We start from the raw sequence: 19614 nt of genomic DNA on the forward strand, positions 1-19614 counted from the left end.
CATCTATCTCTTGATAGGAATGCCTGGTCGCTAGCTGCAGCTTTCCATCGATGTAGGCACACGATCTTCGAGATTTTACTTCACCTGATCTAGCCATCGAACTCGCTGTGCTTCCTTGCTTCTAGTACCGAACTGAGAGCCGCTCGAACACCTAGCTGCTGGGGCACGAGGCTGCCTTCTTCACAACATGCTCCAGCCATGGCAAACAGCCATGTCCGGTGCGCCATACGGCTTCAGTAAGCTCGTGGATGATCATTCGCATCCACACCCCATGCTCGAATTCACCGCCAAAGATGATCCGGAGGATGCGTTGGCCGTCGTGTTTCGCCACTGTCCTTTGCATGCTGTAAAGAAACATACCTATTCATCGTCGGCCAATGGTGCAGCACGAGCGCAACGTGATACATCGTGACATCATCCGGAAAACTTGCAGCTGGGGCACGGTGGTGATCTGAAGATAGCTGATTTTGGTTGGTCAGCTGCACACAAAAACTGTCGATCTATGGAATTTGGGCGTGCTGGCGTAAGGCCCCGTTTTTGGCGACCACGTATGAAGAATCGTACCGTAAAATTATGAAGCTGCAGTTTAAGATGCCGCCAGATGTAACGAAGCCGGCGGCCCATCTGATCTCGCGACTGTTCGTTAAGGATCTGGCCAGCCGTATGCCGCTGAAACATGTTGCGTCCATCCCTGGATTCTGCTGCACGTGCACAAAAGTAAATAGGAATTGCTGCTACCATGTACCATATATCGTTATGTTCTCACTAAGTATGTTTATAAGATACCTGTACCTTTTAGTTTTTTAAACCCTATCTCTTATAAGAAGTAGTGGTATTTGAATTGAATATGAACAAGGCAAGTGTAATGATAAGTAATGATAATTGTTATTTGTGTGTTCACTCAAATGTTATTATACTTTCTTCATGTTCAACATCTGTTATTATTTCAATTATTAACAATAAAATATGGCAAAATATTTTTTAAGCTATAGATCGTCTTTGTATTGAATGAGTGCAATTGATGGGTTTTGCATTATGATGATCAAGACCGTGACCAGCCACTCGGGGTGCCTTTGGTGCCTCAGTTCTGTATGAAGGAGAGCGTAGAAGGGTATGGCTATATTCTTTTCGGCGCTGCCATGCACCTTTCGGTGCAACGGTAAGATAGAGTTAATGTTTTTTGCACCACTGAAGCACACACCAACCAGCACACACCAACCAGTGATTGACTATCCGGTTAGGTGATACGAATAAGTCTTGTAAGCATTTATACATAACGTCAGCATGACCACGTTTGTCGGCTGTAGCGGAAATAAAGCATAACAATTATTTATTTGTAACGATATAAATAGGAAGAAAGTGCAACGCTGTGCGGTTCCGTGATACAGTCATCAATTCGTACGACCTAATAACATGCCTGTCATGGGTTCAAAACTCATACGGTCCGTCCCCCCGTAGCAAGGATCAACTATCCGGCTGCGTGGTACCAAATCAGTTTCGAAAGCCTGTACAGGTCAACATGTTCGCGTCGTTAAGCCAAAAAGAAAGAAAGTGCTGCGTTGTCGTGATGGATACGGTAAAAGTGCTTCCGTCTTAACAGAAGGTGTTCTATCATCTACCAAAATTGTTGTGTGAGAAATGGAACTAGCTTGCAAAAGGTTTGGTCAGTCTGATTCATGAAAAAAAAAATCAAAATAGTTAGGTGTTTTTACTTCTCTTTTTCCGTTTTGGACATAACTGTTTTCACTAATGGTATGCCTGTACCACTAATCGATTTATCAATGTAATTAAGCTATTGATTACCCACATCAGGATAGTCAGTCCTATGTATGAGGGGGGCGGTCCATACGGGACTTGAGCCCATGACGAGCATGTTGTTTGGAAAACTAGTTTAGTGCATAACAATCAACTTATTTTCCTTCATTGAAGAACAGAGAAGCTGTTGTGGTCCGATCGAACTTAGCCATTCTGTCCATCTGGGTGTGCCACTCAGCGATAGCAGTCGACGGCTTCCGTATGATGTGTGCGTGGAAGGATGTGCGTGAGTTACAGGTCGCTGTGTTCCTTTAGTCAAATAATTATTGTTTAAAATACGGTCGAGTAAAATACGTATGTTTGTCAATGATAATAAAAGGTCAAGGCTAAGTATGTAGAGAAAAAAAAATAAATAAAAATAAAACATAGTCCCCCGATCCTGTTAGTATACGATCGTCAACAATTGACGTCGCATTCCAGCTAGCACCACGAGGAGGTAGGATTCGGAGTTCCAAGATAGCGGTTGCATAATAATACATCCGCCTCCTGGCATTAACTAGCCAGCTGGAAAGAGCTCGATGAATTTAAAGTGTTTAAAAATACGAAGAACAATATGTTAATACTTACTCAAACTCCTGAACTGATTGGATGGCACGCAAGATGGCAATGAAATTGTTGGGCTGTGCTCGCTTAAGCTGGTACTCGCGTATATATTCTATTAATGCTCCCCGGTTTGTGCCTTTAGATCTTAAAAAGGGCTTGACCCAGCGCCATAAATTCTCGATGGTCTGTGTGTGTAATAATGGATCGCTTGGGTCGACAAAATTTTCGGAATGGTTTATCATCTCGTGCTCATACCCTTTTCCGTCTAATCCGATGTAGGCACGCCAACCATCCGTCACAATTGTCGTTCCGGGGGCCACATTGTTCATTATAATGCCCTGCAAGTTGCCAGCGTCGCGTTTCTGAACCAGCTCCAGAAAAATCTCTTTTGTCTCCCGACAAATACCACCGACCAGCCAAACCTGGTTGTTGTCCGCGATCCGTCCTCTGTGGTACTTCCGTTTGGTAATGACGGACTCGTCGATCTCCACAGTGAGCCCTTCGCCTCCGATCTGTTGTCGGTGGGTTTCCACATATTCAGCGCTTATTTCACGGAGTATTTTGAACCATTTTAGAATGGCTGTCTTACCTACAATGAGATAAAAATAAAACAGAACAAAAAATTAATCAAAACCGACTGATTGAAAAAATACTAAAAATAAATTACCGGCTGCACATTCAGCTTCCGCATTCCGGAAATCCGGTAGGTGCAAGAAAGCAGTCTCGATTCCGACACGTTGGTGCATTTCGGGTCGGGTCAAGGTAGGTTCAATACTCGACCAGAAATCGCTGCACCAACGGGTCGAAGTCGCTTGTCACCTACTCATCATTCGGGTCGACCCGAACTCGTTACACCCGCGGGTCGGAATCGATTACAGCGCATAATAATGCAGCGCTGCGCATAAGGTGCAGCGCTTTCTGGTCGAGTATTGAACCTACCTTGACCCGACCCGAAATGCACCAACGTGTCGGAATCGAGACTGCTTTCTTGCACCTACCGGATTTCCGGAATGCGGAAGCTGAATGTGCAGCCGGTAATTTATTTTTAGTATTTTTCAATCAGTCGGTTTTGATTAATTTTTGTTCTGTTTTATTTTTGGTCTCCGTGAAACGCTGAAATAAACCACCGACAACAGGCGAAACGAAACCATAATCGGTCCGTCAACAAACGGAGTACACAGCTGGACTGGTTTTGGTCGGTGTATTGTCGGGAGACAAAGATTTTCTGGAGCTGGTTCAGAAACGCGACGCTGGCATAATGAAACCCCGAACGACAGTGAGGTGTTAATGCCGGTGAACGAAATGACCATTCGAAATTTGACTCCATCCACACGAAACAACGTCGAGAATTTGCGCTGGGTCAAGCTAAAACACAACCGGGAAAACGTATAAGGCGAATATACGCGAGTACCAGCTTAAGCGAGCACAGCCCAACAATTTCATTGCCATCTTGCGTGCCATCCAATCAGTTCAGGAGTTTGATAGTATTAACATATTGTTCTTCGCATTTAATTTAAATTCATGACTGAGTTAATGCCAGGGGCGGATGATTATGCAATGCAACCGCTGAATCACTCGTGTTGCTTTAAAACCGTCGATCATACGGGATCGGGGGACTATGTTTTATTTTTATTTATTTTTTTTCTCTACATACTTAGCCTTGACCTTTTATTATCATTGACAAACATACGTATTTTTGACCGTGCCAATAATTGACTGAACACAGCGACACCACGCACGCCTTCACAAATCGACTCTTGAACGATGGACAGAATGGCTAAGTTCGATCGGACCACAACAGCTTCTCTGTTCTTCAATGAAGGAAAATAAGTTGATTATGCACTAAACTAGTTTTCCAAACAACATGCTCGTCATGGGCTCAAGTCCATTGGCCCCCGCCCATCTGATGACTAATCGGCAATCAGCTACGACATTGATAAATCGATGAGCACCTGGTGAAACAGTTATGTCCAAAACGGAAAGAAGTAAACACAACTATTTTGATTTTTTTTCATGAATCAGACGACCAAACCTTTTGCAAGCTAGTTCCATTTCTCACACAACAATTTTGGTAGATGATAGAACACCTTCTGTTAAGACGGAACGACTTTTACCGTATCCATCACGACAACGCAGCACTTTTCTTTCTTTTGGCTTAACGACGCGAACATGTTGACCTGTACAGGCTTTCGAAACTGATTTGGTACCACGCAGCCGGATAATTTACGAGGGCGACCCATGACGAGCATGTTAACCGGGCATTGATGACTGTCACGAACGCGTACTTTCTCCTATTTATATCGTTACAAATAAATAATTGTTATGCTTTATTTCCGCTACAGCCGAAATAACGTGGTCATGCTGACGTTATGTATAAATGCTTACAAGACTTATTCGTATCACCTAACCGGATACCACTGGTTGGTGTGTGCTGGTTGGTGTGTGCTTCAGTGGTGCAAAAAGCATTAACTCTATCTTACCGTTGCCGAAAGGCATGGCGCATACCGCGCATACAGCTGCGAGGCAGTGGCTGGTCACGGTCTTGATCATCATAATGCAAAACCCATCAATTGCATTCAATCAAAGACGATAGCAAAAAATATTTTGCCATATTTTATTGTTAATAATGAAATAATAACAGATGTGAACATGAAGAAAGTATAATAACATTTGAGTGAACACACAAATAACAATATCATACTTATCATTACACTTGCCTTGTTCATATTCAATTCAAATACCACTACTTCTTATAAGAGATAGGGTTTAAAAACTAAAAGGTACAGGTATCTTATAAACATACTTAGTGAGAACATAACGATATATGGTACATGGTAGCAGCAATTCTATTACACGTGCGCGTGCGCGAATCCAGGGATGGACACAACATGTTCAGCGGCATACGGCAGATTCGGCGGCATCTTAAACTGCGCTTCATAATTTTACGCGGTACATTCTTCATACGTGGTCGCCAAAACGGGGCCTTACGCCAGCACGCCCAAATTCATAGATCGACAGTTTTTGTGTGCAGCTGACCAACCAAAATCAGCTATCTTCAGATCACCACCGTGCCTGTGCAGTTTTCCGATGATGCGATATCACGTTGCTCGTGCCGCAACGGCCGACGATGAATAGGTATGTTTCTTTACATGCAAAACAGTGGCAAACGACCCATCTCCGGATCATGGCTTGACAATTCGGCATGGTGCGATCACGGCCTGGCTGCGTAGCACCGGTTAATGGCTGTTTGTAACAGGCATGTTGTGGCAACATGACTCACTAGAAGCTGCGGGTAATGCCGTGTCACTTATCGATGAGAGAAAACTCGGCTAACGACCGAACATTCGAAGATGATGGAGAGAAAACCAAAATGAAACAATGTATGGGCAGTATTTTACAACCACATGAAAATGAGTAGCCATGAGTAGGAATTGAACATATCAATCCATTAAGGTGTTTTTTTATACTTACGTTCGTCAAAAGTTTAAGACTGAAATGGTTGACCATTGCTTGCAGGGGTTTGAGAAACCGATATAAACGGACTAACCGATTTATGTATTGGCATTTCTCGAAAAAGCTTTGAACACGATAGTACCGATGCAATATAAAATACCTAAAAACAGCAATTAATGGCAAGAATTGTTTATGATGAAATAGAACAAAATATATAGTTTCTGTGATATCACCACGGTTGCGTGTCGTTTATTCACGTGTGCACGCGCCGACGTAACAGCAACGCAGGCGCGCCGGCACTGAAAATGCGCATCCGATCATAGTCTGCACAACCAGCCAGTGAGCCATCCCAGCCCGGCCAGCCAGCCAGACAACCAACGGAGCAGGACAAGTAAAATATTTTTTGAAACCCGCCAACACGCTCAACATTTACTTATCATGTAACATCACCATCTAATGCACATTGTTAACGAAACGTACGCACCATTATGAGGAATGGGGAACCAAACACAGCGGGCGAGAAACAATAAATACAAATGGAGAAACACCGTAAACGAGCAATTACCTAGCGCATTCTTTACGCACATTAGTGAAAATACGCTTCCGTTATAAAACAAAACAAAACAAAAATACACGGAATGTTTTCTAACGTTGTACACTATTTTATTCAACGGCACTGGTTTAAATCCTAATTATATCAATCCTAATACTGGTTTAATATGTTAACACATCACACCACAAAGAACGAACAGTATAACATCCGGCACCTTTAAACAATGCTGGCTCATCGCCATTTATGCTGCATTTTGTTCTGCATAACATTACACAACGTTACTAGCATTAATCACCCTTTACACCTTAAATGTACACACAATCACTATATCACAACACTACACCGCTGCGCCGATCGTCCCGCCTTCAGTTGTTGCTCCGAAGCACCATCAGCGCGACCGATGACTGATCAAGTCGGTATCTGTAATGCGACCTCCCTTCCGAAGCAACGATCATTCGATCGTTCGTCCATTAGCTGAAATTAAAGAAAGGAAAAAAACGTATGCTTGTAGTTATAATGCAACTCACCCGTGCATTAGAAGCATTTTCACGGCGACAAAGACTGTCGGTAACGTTTCTTTGCTGTGCGCTTGGCACATGAGCCAGGCGCATTTCGCGACGCTCTGCGTGGACGGCCAGGTATTTTGCCCGGCGACGACATTCGCGGCCAGCGGTGGCCAGCGTTTATCGTCGTGATCAGGAGACGGAGCGGACCACGGATACGGCTTCTAGTCGTTCGGCATTACCGCGATCGAGATGGCGACCGGAACTGTGCCGTACCACAACTACCCGCAGATGAAGGTGATGATGCTGACGCTGCCGAACGATCGTCCACGATCGATGCCGGGGCGGACAAGAAGGGCCTGTACCAGGCGTGCGGCAAGACGTTTCGCAAACTGATCAGACTGATTGTAAATGTAATTGTCCGAAAAGCGCAGCGCAGAAAAACCAGTGGTTAAAAAAACAAACGCGAGGAGTTTTTGATACCGTGCGGATTACGTTCATTATAACTTACCTTGTTTTCCATGATCGAACATCGTTTATTTGGCTTTCCGCCCGGCTTCGGCTTCGACTTGCACAACAGCTGCATAGAAAACACCGCTTTAATTGATTTAATATTTAATGGCTAGCGTATGCACTTACACAAACGGCTTTCAGGCGTGCTGTCGATTCTACCATTACACACACAACATTTTCATCACTGATGTAGCCTTTTTTTAATCATTCGCCGTTGTACATCGTGAGAGCTATCGTTCGGTTCAAAATGTAAACAAACTTTTATTTTGACAGATTGCATGACCGATCAACCGCACACTATCTCGTTTTTCTTGTCAGGGCTGCTTCGATTGCCATAGGGGGGGCCTTAAAAAATCTTTTACCCTAACAAATAACACGTTTGCAAGATAGAAGCACTTTTAACATATTTAGCACATTTTTCCACTATTTAATTATTTATCGAAAATTATTTTAAATTACGATAATCTCAAAACAACGGCACTCACTGTAATAAATTGTTTATCTTCCTTCGAAACAACCCTAAAGCTCACATACACATGCACACATCCACGAACACATGTTCACCACTCGCAGCAGCATCCGGAGAGTGCGGCCAAGATAAAGAGCACAAGAGAGCTGCTGCTGCTGCTGCCTGTGCCCGGCACTAATGTAAGCAAGAAAAGCCATATCCATATGCGAAACGAATGTTGTTTCCATTTTTAAACACGCATACGCTTGTGTTTCGTTCACTTCCAGCCCAACCGACGGACCGACCGGGATAGCGGACGCCTTTTTATCGCAACCCTCGTATGCGCGCAGGGTAATTCGAGCGACAAGAAGCAACTTCATCAAGATGTCGATTGCGGTACGTTGGGCAAAGCGGCGTGTCTTCGTCACGATCACGATCGTGCTCGTGGTGTACTACTTCCTGTCCGCCTCGTACCAGCCGTACCAGATCAGTACGATCATCCCGCGTACCAAGCCGGAAGACGTGTGGGAGTTTGTGGCTGACTTTAGCCGCATGAAGAAGCTCAACCCAACCATGTACGTATCGAACACGATGGATTTAAAGGGAAGAAATGTTCGCATTAATGGTGGTGTGTGTTTTTTATCATCCCGTTTGCTAGACTTAACTTTCGCATTCTGGCCGATCACGGCAACTTTGAGCATTGGAAGTATACAGTCGAGTACGACGAGCGGTTATCGCACTGGCCGCACACGTTCAACACGGCGATTGGGCACTACTCCGTCCGGAAGCTGACCAAACCGGAAGGTGGACACTATTCCGTTGCCTCCACGCATCGGACATGCTTTCTGCTAGGCCTTTTCTGCTGTAAGTTGTTAGTTTAGTTAAAAAAGGATCGTTCTTCTTACATCTATTTTCCTTCCCCACCATTGCAGTGAACGCAAAAGGCGAGTTTAAGATATCGCGCATCCACCAGGAGGACACGTACTGCGAGGAAACGGTACGCTACCAGTGTCCCTTTTTCTTCGGCCGGTTCTGTCGCCGCGAGGTGGAGTTTCAGCGGCAAGCCATCATGGAGAACCTGCGGTTACAGTTCAAGCAGAAAGCGTTCGGAAAGTGATCGGTCGGTAGTGTGGAAATACGACTTTACATTGAGCGATTAAACAGTAGAGATAAGATTTTTAATAAGACTTAGATAAGACTGCGCGCGTATACGTGGTCATCTGTGCTAAGCGACTTTTTGTTGGGTGCTTATTAAACAAGCTTATAAAACTTATTTAGTGTGTTCTTGCCAGTACAAAGAATAAATCATTGCAAAAAGGCTTAAAAACTACAATTTGAAGATCTATCCTTTCTAAAACCTCTTCCATCGTTCGATTAGGATATTTCTAACTATTGGTTGCCTTTACCAAGGTACAGAAGGTCAAGCTTGCGGCTAAATATCCGTTCCTATCTATTTCTAAAGTCTAATTACAATCAAGAAAGATCAAAATATGAACTAATCGAGCTAAAAATAGTAAGACTTTGTAGCCTTGAACTGAAAACTTCAAACGAACTTCTTGTCCCACAATGCTGGACACTACAATAAACGTAATTTAGGATGTATTCCGTCATGCGAAAGAAGCGTTGAAAGACAACATCCGAACTCTAAACTCATCGCGATCCTCCTCTCGATCCTCGCATTCGCTGGCTACTGCGCCTACCGCCCACCGGCTTATCGTCGACAATTTGAAACAGTTCGTCCAACTTTCTCCTCCGCTTCGCATCCCTTACAATGTGAGCTAATGGTTTGGCGGAGCTGCTCCCAGCACTGCCACCCTTCGGAGTCGATCGGCTTGTGGTGGGTGTGTTCTTGCCACTGGCCGGCGAAACCGACGCTGACGTTTGTAGCCGTTTGCCCAACCATCCCCGACCGGGTGAGAGCGCTGAATTCGCCCCAGCGGCTCCTTTCCCGCTCGGCGGTGTCGTTTGGCACACCACGGCACGGTTCAGCTTGTCCGCCCTGGTCGGTGTGCCGACCGGTTCCTCCGTCAGACTAATGACACGCTCGCAGCTTTCCTCCACAATCTGCACATCATCATCGTCGCTGGAATCATCCACCAACGTTAGCGAGGGCACACCTTCCTCCTCCCCGCGCACCACGATCCGATTGGGAAAGGCATTGTTTTTCGTTATTTCAAACACATTTTCTCCCTCCGCTTGAACGGTCGATTCCGCAAAAATGTCCATCGAGGAGAGATTGCCCGTTCCGTCCGGCTGTGAGCTTTGCCCATCTGCCAGCTGCCCAAACATTAGCTTCGTTATGGGCGTACTGAAGGAGGATGGTCTTCGCAGGGCGATACTCGGGGAAGGGGGTCGTCCCGACTCCCCGAGCGGTGCCGATGAGCGTGAGTTTGCCAACAGTTCCATCAGCGACAGATCGTCATCGTCGGAGAAGGCAGTGTCCGAGTGAAGCGATCGCGTATCGTGATCGGAATCTTCGAACAGCGGGGGCGATTTGGCACGCGGCGGTGAATCGGACGAGCTGATCACGATCGGTTGCTGCTGCTGTGGCTGCCCGTTCGGTATGCTTTCAACGCTAACGGATGAGCTGGACGAGCGAATCGCTCCCTGCTGGCTGCGGAGGAACTTTTCGAACGGGAATCGGTACCGTTCGGTCGCGAATGCAGCTGGCTGGGAGCGCTGGGACGATGCCAACCCATTGCTGGACAGCTCCTGCCCGAACTGCACGTAACCCTCGGAATCGGGTGCTGTCTCCGGGATGGTAGAGTTCCCTTCCGAGGGTGTATCCGAGTCAACGCGCAACACCGGCATCAGTTCTGTGTTGGTTTCGTTCGGCTCGAACAGTGGTTCGCTGCCGGCAAAGTGGATTGGGACCGCCTCATTCTCCCCCACTGGACTGTGATCGGCTGTGGTTTCCGATGCCATCGCTCGGGTCAGCAGCGGAACTGCCAGCAGATCTTCTTCGTTCGTACGGGCTGGATTCACTGTGACCGCTTCCGGTGTCATTGCTCGGGTAAGCGGTGGAACTGTCAAGAGATGTTCTTCGTTTGCGCGCGCTGGTTCGATGCTTTCCTCAGCGGGTTTCAGCTGTGGTGTCTCTTCCACGATGGTTTCCACATTGTTTGCCACACACCACACACCAAAGCGCTCCAGAAACGTTTCCCTATCGATGAGTGGCAGCAGCCGACGATAGTTGCGCACGTGTCTCCGCAACACGAACCGTCTCGTGCACAGGTACACCTTAAATATGCCCCTCTTTGTACGTCGCTTTTGCTGCTGCTCCAGCACGGCTCTCAGATGGGAGGTATCGCGCGGGTAGCAGAAATCAAGTCGCCTTTGCAACACATCCAACCGGTCGAGCAGGTCCACGGAGCTGACGAAGATGTACCGTTTCACGGCCAGCGAGCGCAGCGTTTCCAGCTGCCGCTCGGTCATAAATTCGCACGTTTCGTCCACCACCACGTACTGCCAGTCGGTGCCCCGCAGGGCGGACTGTTCTGCCGTCGCGTCGAGATAAGACTTCGGGTGCACGCGAGGGCGCAGCGACGGTGCCAGCGCATCCAGATGGTACGTCCAGTGGTGTATGCGGTCCGGGGTAGGGCACAGTATCAGCGAACGATCCTCGCCCGCTACCGGGAGGGCCGACAGGAAGGCGACCGTCTGATAGCACTTGCCGAGGCCTGATTCATCGTTCAAGAATATTCCGGTGTACTGCGGAGCGAAAGAAAAGGCATGCCGTGAGTCATTGAACTTTGATGTGAAAGCAATGCCGATGTGTTTTACCTCTTGTAGCTGCGCGTACAGAAAACGAACCGCTTCGAGCTGATGGATGGCAAGGCGGGACACTACGTCCCGGTGTAAACAATGCTTCCCTGCACCGTCCAGATACAGATGCCCGGAGTCGTTCCAGCGTTGAACCATTGAACGGTGCCGATGGTGGACGGGTTGCTCGTTCCGCGTCAACTCTGTGCCGTACCACCGTAATTGAGTTGATTGGAGAAGCAACCTAAATTCAGCACTGCATTGTGAAATTGGATCTGTTCACCGTTTCACTGGCACACCGTCTTCCCTTTCCGGTCTCTTTAAAACGCGGGAATTCTCCTGCCGCCGACAGCTGTTTTGCTAGCGATGGGGAGATTTGTTTATGTTTACGACAGGTCGGTTTTCGTCGAGCGATTTGACGTTTTCAAGTGTAGCGCACAGATTTGCCGGCACTGTACAAACGGATTTTGTAAATTTTTTGAATTCAGAGCTCATAAATATATTTTACATTTTCATATAAATGCATTCAAAATGTTAAATGCTTCTATTAAAAGTGACATTTCATACAAAATGCAGTGCCAAGAGTAATTCAGCATTTGTTTTAGATTGTTTGCCGCCACTGGTTTTGGCCGCTTTTATCCAAGAGATAAACCGTTCTCATCTGACAAATTTGCCGCTTTTATCCAGGACAGCAACACCGCCCCATTTAGCCGCCTTTTGCTGCTCTGCGTTGTATCGAACTAGCCGCTTCAAGTCCATTCAATACACACCAAATGCTTCCTTTTATTAAATGCTTTGGTTAGTTTATTAGTCATTTATGTTGGGAGTTCACTACACTCCAAAATTCTATCTAGTTCTATAAATTAGTTCAGTCAGTTTGAACACGACACATTAATGCTGCCATTCAATTGCGTGAAGCAAGGCACCGATTGTACACCCTCATCGGGAGGCCGTCTATTTGGTTACGCGAACCAGCTCGGCGCGTTTCCGCTCCAGCTGATGCTTCTGGTACTTCAGGTCGGCCTCGGTCGTGTTCCAGGCAAGGTACATGTAAACGCTCCACACGACGGCAAGCAGGCAGCGCTCGAGTGTCATGCCGTTGGTGAACCACAGCACAACCGACAGCGCCACAAACGACGGATGGCGGTAGCGCTTGTAGTAGTCCTGCAGATCGCGCGACTTGTACGACATCGGGGGCGCCAAATCGTTGATGTCGTAGTACACGTGCTTCAGCCCGATCAGCTCCGGCAAATCCACCATCAAGCTGCCACCGTACACGACAATCCACGAGAGCACGTGCGATCCGACCAGGAGCCACCAAAGCGTTCGGTTCGTTTCCACCTCGAAGAACCACAGCCGATATTGCGTGGAAGGTGTTTGCCAGTTTTTCAACAATAGCTGCAATTGTGAACAATTTTCATTCAGTTGTACTAGCCGTCCATCGTCATCAGCATACTCACCAGCAAACAGTAGGACGATGCAATGTTGTACAGACTTCTTTCGGCCAGTTCGAGACCGATCGCTTTCCAGAGCCGCTTCACCCGCTCGGCCCGCATGCCACTGTGCTGCAGCACGAACAGAACCACCCAAATTGTGTTGAAAAACAGAGGAAACAGTGCCGCCCGCAGTTCGGCACGGGTCGCTGGGAAGGCTTGGGTTGCCGTCGGTTGGGCGCGGCTGGGCGTTGCCAGGAATATGCCCAGCTTGCCCACGGAGTAAAACACTGACATGAAGGAGAGCAGTGAGAGCAGGAAGCAAACGAGTTGCTTGAACGATATCATTTTGCTGCGATCGATTTAAAGGCCGCTTTTTTTTAACAACTTTTTACTGAGTTTAACGAGAGCGAGCGTGTTGTTTATGGACAGTGCAAATGTTTCTTTTTTTCTTTTTTGGTATGTCAACAACGCTACAGAAGAAGAAATAAACCCTTTTGTATAAACGGAAATTGTATGTCCAAAAAACTGACAGCATACCCAAAGAGCAAAGAAAAAAGGGTTATTTTGAAAAATCTCAAAAGAGGAATAATCTAAAAGAGGAAATTAGCTGAATTATGTACTTTATGGATAACTAAAATTATAGTATTTTTTTCAAATCTTTGAAAGTCGCTTATAACTTTAGAATAAAAAAAACATTTCATGATAGATTTAAACCAAACAACGTAGATATATATATATATATATATATATATATATATATATATATATATATATATATATATATATATATATATATATATATATATATATATATATATATATATATATATATATATATATATAAATATATATTTAAGGCCCGCACAAACACTCAAGGTTATGTTTTAGACAGAGTTGTCTATAAAAAAATCTATGAATTTTTTTGTCGGAAAACCCCTATTCACATAAAACTTGATTGCAAATATCTTAATTACAAATATCATGATCATAGAAATTCTTGGTCGTATAAATATTAGTCCTTGGTCGCCGAAATCTTCGATGCAAAATCCTTCGTCATAAAAGTCTTGATCGCAAAAGTCTAGGTCGAAAAAGATTTGGACGCAAAAGTTTTGGTCACCAAATCCTTGGTCGCACAATCCTTGATCACACGATCACAGCAAACTTCTTAGGCCCGGGTTGTTGCGACATGTTGCGACAACATTTGTGCAATGGCAACATTTATTGATTTTGCTGTTTATTTCAAAAATTGTGCACGTATTTCCTCACAAAAACATTTTAAAATTAAGTTGAAATTATGTTTTATCCGTTTTGATATGCAAACAAATGCGATTGTTTCTGCAACACATAAACATGAAACAAATCGATTTGTTTCTCTTGCAACAAAATTGTTCCCGCTACATGAGTTTTCCAGTTCGTCCATACGATTTGGCAACAAATGTTCCCGCAACATTTTCAAAGAGCCAGGCCTTAGTCGCAAAACTCTTGGTCGCAACCAAGTGACATTTTCTCGAAATAGTTTTACCATATCTGCTCGATTAGTACTCGATACGCCTGAAATTGAGGATTTGTGTGTGATCAAGTGTGTTAAAAGCGCCAAGATTTGGTGTGATCGTAAATTAGACGTTCCTCTATCGATGGACGATGCCGTCGAGCTCATTTTTCATTCATAGCTATGGTTTTTTGATGAAAAACAAAAGCTAATTTTGTCTGACGTTATTCTATAAAAAATGGATATTATTTAAGTATAAAATGGGTACATGACCAACTATAACGATGGAAAGCATCGTTTCCGAGCGAATCTAGAAGAAAGTAACGAAAAAGCCGCATCACATTTGATTTTAAAGGACTTTTTCTAAATTCCCTTAAACTGGTGCAGTTTAAGGGAATTTTAAGGCTCCAGTTTAAGGGAATTTGCTCGAATTCCCGATTATTCGTGCTATAAAATGACAGTTGGGAAAACACTTGTTGACAAAAGGCTTGGTCGCAATATTCTTTGTCGCAAAAGACTTGCTCCTTTAAATCTAGGTCGCAAAAATGTTGGTCGCAAAATTCTTGGTTGCAAAACTCTTGGCTGCAAAATCCTTGGTCGCAAAATCCTGGTTAGAATGCTTACACTCAAAAAGGTTTGTCACAAAGTTCTCTGTTTCAAATATCTGTTTGCAAAGTCCCTGAGCGCACAATCCTTGGTCGCAATCCTTCATATTGAAAACAAGTCCTCTAACCGTTAATTTAATTTTCCCCGCGTGGCCATTACATAGCCGACGAGCTCCCACCGTGCTGGTGACAGCATTTTTCCCCTCCATGTGTCAAACACATCTGGCAGCATTTTCCCCTTCTCGCTCTCCTTCAAAGAGCCAACCAACACACAAAAAAACAGCACGCCGCACACACACACAGGCGCCAACCGCCAACAACACGTCAAAAGCATTTTCTCCTGTTTCCGAGAGATTTAGCTTTTTTGTTCGGATTTTTTTGTTTTCTTCCCCCGCTTGATTGGAGTTTGATTTTAACCATCCGCAAACCGGCCGGGAAGATCTTAACGGTCAAACGGATGCGGTAAGTGAACCTCCCCGCTTCGCCGTTGCGGTGCTCCACCATCGACCGGCGGCACTGTTTTCGTGTGCTGGCCGTGTGTGTACCATGCCGGAACGCGAACCGCGCTTCCTCAACAACAAAGGACACTGGAAAAGGTGAGGTGAGGTTGGGCGAGGAGCCAGGCAACCGGGAGCAGTGGAAAGGACGCGTGTGCAGCACAGTTCTTCCTGCTGGATAACGGCTGCAATTGAGTGGCAGGCAGGAGGGAAGCGATAGGAGGCGATTGCTCGAGTGTGTGGCAGCTGCAAACACAAACAACAAGGACATCGCAGTAAAAGGACCGCCAATGAATACCAGCAACTACGAGGAGCTAGGTGTGATTGGTACAGGTAAGGGGAAATCGGGTCCTCCCGGCAAGGAGAACACCAGGCTAGTGCAAACAGGAAAACAATGGCTTTACTTACGTGGGGTGCTGTTTTGTTTTTGCAGGAGCTTACGGTACCGTTTACAGGGCACGGGATCTGAAGAATGCTGGTACGATCGTCGCCCTGAAGAAGGTGCGCGTCGCACTGACCGAAGATGGCGTCCCGATGTCGACGTTGCGGGAAATTTTCATGCTCAAACAACTCGACACCTTTGGGCATCCGAATGTGGTGAAGTGAGTATCCCACTCCTGGACCTAGACCCAGCTCTACAGGTGGTAGATGGCTGAGGCGGTCACCTTTCACCTGAATACATGTGTCCTGTGTATCCTTTCTACTGGAGAAGCTAATCAACGTAACCTGTTTTTTGCATTGCGCAGACTCCTAGATGTGTGTCAAGGGCAACGGCTAGAGCGCGAAGGGCAGTTGGTGCTGTTTCTGGTGTTCGAGCATCTGGATCACGATCTGGATGAGTACATTAAGCGACTGCCACCGAAGGGAATGCCACCGGTCACTATACAGGTATGTCCCCATTAAATAGAGGCGCAGAAGCCTCCTTTGCGATTTATGAAGAACCGAAAATCAATATATTTCTTTAATATTAACATATTGTTCATGGAGGGCTTCGTAAGGGGATGGCCCTTATAGGACAAAAACCGCGATGAGCGCAAGATTTCAACGAAAGCAAAAACACGAACGCCCCATTGTTCTCCAGGCGCGTTGTCCTCCAGGTCTTCCAGGTAGCATTCCGATACATAATGTGGAGTGATAAAATGTGGCATTTTTTGTGGAAGAATGTGAATCTTTTTCCTCTGATTTGTTGGAATGCGATGTTGAAGGCTCTGTTTTGTTTAAGGCTCTATTTTGTTGCGAAAACGTTGAATGCTAAGCCGAATTCACACTATTTTCGATTCATCATTAACTTAAAAGGTATAGCAATTATTTCCCTATTTAAATATGTTTATGTTTTCATGTTTTGATGTGTTCCAGTATTTGATTTAAAGTAATTTAACATTTTCAATATTATAAGCTTCATCGTTTTAAAGAATTATCCTCCAACGCATCAGCAGAAGATCCCATGTTCTTCGCGAATGCAATTGTCCGCTAGATGTCGTTTTCTATCCGTTCCGCTCAGTACCATGGTAACAAATGACAGTAGAGCAGTGCAACTGCTGCCTTCTAGATGTGCCCATCTTATAAAACAGAAGATTCAAATGCAGGTGACACATTCCACCGTCCACTGCCTGTCCAAAACTCACGAAGTTGAACCGAAGTCATCCAAAAAAGTCGGGGCGTGCTGTGGGCGCGTCCACTCCACGTACAGGTAACGATTTTCTGAGAGACTCTCTCTTATCAGCGGAGTGCTTATTGACTCGTGGAGTGAGTGATATAGCGTCTTCGGTTTAATTACTCCATTTCGTTCACTCATGTTCCACAATATAGGATACTCTCTTCGGTTTTACGTGAAATCAATCATGGTCGTGGTCAGGCTGTGGACGTTAAAGTCGTCGTAAATACAGGGTAGTTCCTTGAATTTGCGCTAAACTTCGGCTTAGTTCCATGGTCGGAGACTGGAACGCGTTGGAACGGATTTTCTGATGATTTTCTATGACCAATCACACCAGTTTTTTCAATTCACTTGAATTATTCACACAATAAACGTGCAGTAATACTGCAAGGCAGGACATTTATTAAAATAGAAATAGAAATAATAGAAAGACAAATAGAATAGAGGCTTGCCAAAGCGAATAATTAAGTTTTTAGTTTTTTTACACTGTCTTCGGATGTTGGCCATGTTCATGAAGTCCTTGAACGTCCTGGAACTCATCTATTCTATGGAAGTAGATGCTTGAATTACCCTACAGTCTGTAGGTCTGTGGAAGGAAATTCGGGGCTTTGATCAATTTCCTTCAAGTTTCTCGCTACAATAATTAAAAAGTCGCCAGGGAGGGAGGTTAGGGCTTCCGAAGACTTAAATCCTTATGCAATGGTCGTAAAGGAAAGGTGTCGTACAAAATTATCTAATTATCATAGTTGTTACACACTTGCTCATATTTACTCCTTCATGTATCCCCTATAGCGACTATCGCGCGAAATGCTTACCGGTATCGACTTCCTGCACTCGCACCGCATCATCCACCGGGACTTGAAGCCGCAGAATCTCCTCATCTCGAGCGACGGCCACCTGAAGCTGGCCGACTTTGGGCTCGCCAAAACGTACGACTTTGAGATGAAGCTAACCACGGTCGTGGTGACGCTTTGGTACCGTGCCCCGGAAGTCCTGCTTGGCGAAGCGTACAACAGCTCGGTCGACATCTGGAGTGCGGGCTGTATCATTGCGGAAATGTTCCAGCGGCAAGCGTTGTTCCCGGGCACGGCCGAGGGCAATCAGCTGGAACGAATATTCGAGTAAGCGAGAGCGCCCTTTTTTGATAATGTAGCTATGATGAAATAATTTCTGAAAATTTCCATCCCTCCACCAGATTAACTGGCCGCCCATCGGAAGCGCAGTGGCCGAGGGGCATTTCGATCGTGCGGGAAAACTTCCGCTCCACCCAGCGGCGGGAACCGCGCGAATTCTGCCCGAAGCTGTGCGACAATGCGAACGATCTCCTAAAGAGCATGCTCGCCTTCAGCCGGCACGAACGTCCGTCCGCAAGGCAGTGCCTTAACCATGCCTACTTCAAACAGGAACCGATGCCGACGTAAGGGGCTCCCACTACCTCCCCTCAGCATCGCCTTACCGGTAGGTAAATCGCACATACACACACAAACGCAAACAAACTATCACATGGATAATAATGATAAGGATATACAACGAAACGGTAGGCGTAAAATCGACACCGTCAACAAAAATATACCTTCGGGGGGGAAGAAGACAAGAACGCTTCTTCTGCCTACATTACAGTACTAGAGTTAGTGAAATTACCAGTAAACCCGGACTGCCAACGAAATTGTGTACTACTACTACTACTACTACTACTGCTAGTAGTAGCAACGATCTTATGATATGAATATTTTGGTATTGCTGCCTGTCTCTTTCCCTCCCTCCATACACAGTCACAGCCATCATATTGTTCGTTTTTTTTTTTTTTTTTTGCTCGATATTGTTAGGTAAGGCAAACAGAGGGAGACAGCAAACAATGGGGAGAAAACAGTGGGAAACAAGAAGGAAATCAGAGCGAGGCGTGTAGTTGGGTTAGTGAAAACTTTGGTGTCATGTATTTTTCACTCATTTTCTTGTTTTGGATTTCAGAGACTTCAGAGAGATATTTTTTTTAAGAAATAGAATTAGTCTTGATTATACTTATTTTCATTTATTATTACCTTTGATAATTATAAAAATTGTAATTATAATTTGAACATTACAATTACAATGATTATAATTATTTGCTAGGATTAGGTCAAGCTGTCGCGCTCCGTGACCCCCTTATATAAGCTGCTTTAAATTGAACTCGTTCGTTCGTGTTTGCGTGTCTTTTTATACAGTGCCCGCTCTAGCTGTGTAAGGAAGGCGAAAGTATACAGTGCAGTGAATTTTATGAATTATTTTAATTATAAAATTATACAGTAATAAAAAAACGCAGAATTACAACCAGACACGATCGAATTCTAATGAGACATGAGAAAA

General features: G+C 45.2%; 4 protein-coding genes across 4 annotated transcripts; 2 read left to right on the plus strand and 2 right to left on the minus strand.

Annotated features, from left to right (window-relative positions):
- The first annotated feature begins 7822 nt into the window (after positions 1-7822).
- On the plus strand, positions 7823-9161 carry LOC120895954. The gene is made up of 4 exons (XM_040299713.1): positions 7823-8028; positions 8116-8403; positions 8487-8692; positions 8761-9161. Exons 2-4 carry the CDS (start codon positions 8213-8215, stop codon positions 8943-8945), a joined length of 582 nt encoding a protein of 193 aa, XP_040155647.1. The 5' UTR covers positions 7823-8028; positions 8116-8212; the 3' UTR covers positions 8946-9161.
- LOC120895953 lies at positions 8985-12006 on the minus strand. Its single transcript, XM_040299712.1, has 2 exons — positions 11612-12006; positions 8985-11539 (listed from the first exon to the last, which is right to left on the minus strand). The coding sequence occupies exons 1-2, from the start codon at positions 11747-11749 to the stop codon at positions 9479-9481; spliced, it is 2199 nt and encodes a 732-aa protein (XP_040155646.1). The 5' UTR covers positions 11750-12006; the 3' UTR covers positions 8985-9478.
- A 338-nt stretch (positions 12007-12344) lies between these two features.
- On the minus strand, positions 12345-13491 carry LOC120893469 (nurim homolog). The gene is made up of 2 exons (XM_040295390.1): positions 13051-13491; positions 12345-12988 (listed from the first exon to the last, which is right to left on the minus strand). Exons 1-2 carry the CDS (start codon positions 13369-13371, stop codon positions 12545-12547), a joined length of 765 nt encoding a protein of 254 aa, XP_040151324.1. The 5' UTR covers positions 13372-13491; the 3' UTR covers positions 12345-12544.
- A 1899-nt stretch (positions 13492-15390) lies between these two features.
- Positions 15391-19583, plus strand: LOC120905759 (cyclin-dependent kinase 6). The gene is made up of 5 exons (XM_040316843.1): positions 15391-15950; positions 16051-16219; positions 16364-16505; positions 18064-18392; positions 18467-19583. Exons 1-5 carry the CDS (start codon positions 15908-15910, stop codon positions 18690-18692), a joined length of 909 nt encoding a protein of 302 aa, XP_040172777.1. The 5' UTR covers positions 15391-15907; the 3' UTR covers positions 18693-19583.
- Positions 19584-19614: the final 31 nt, after the last annotated feature.

The sequence above is a fragment of the Anopheles arabiensis genome, chromosome 2 (assembly GCF_016920715.1).
Source record: "Anopheles arabiensis isolate DONGOLA chromosome 2, AaraD3, whole genome shotgun sequence".
Lineage (NCBI taxonomy): Eukaryota > Metazoa > Arthropoda > Insecta > Diptera > Culicidae > Anopheles > Anopheles arabiensis.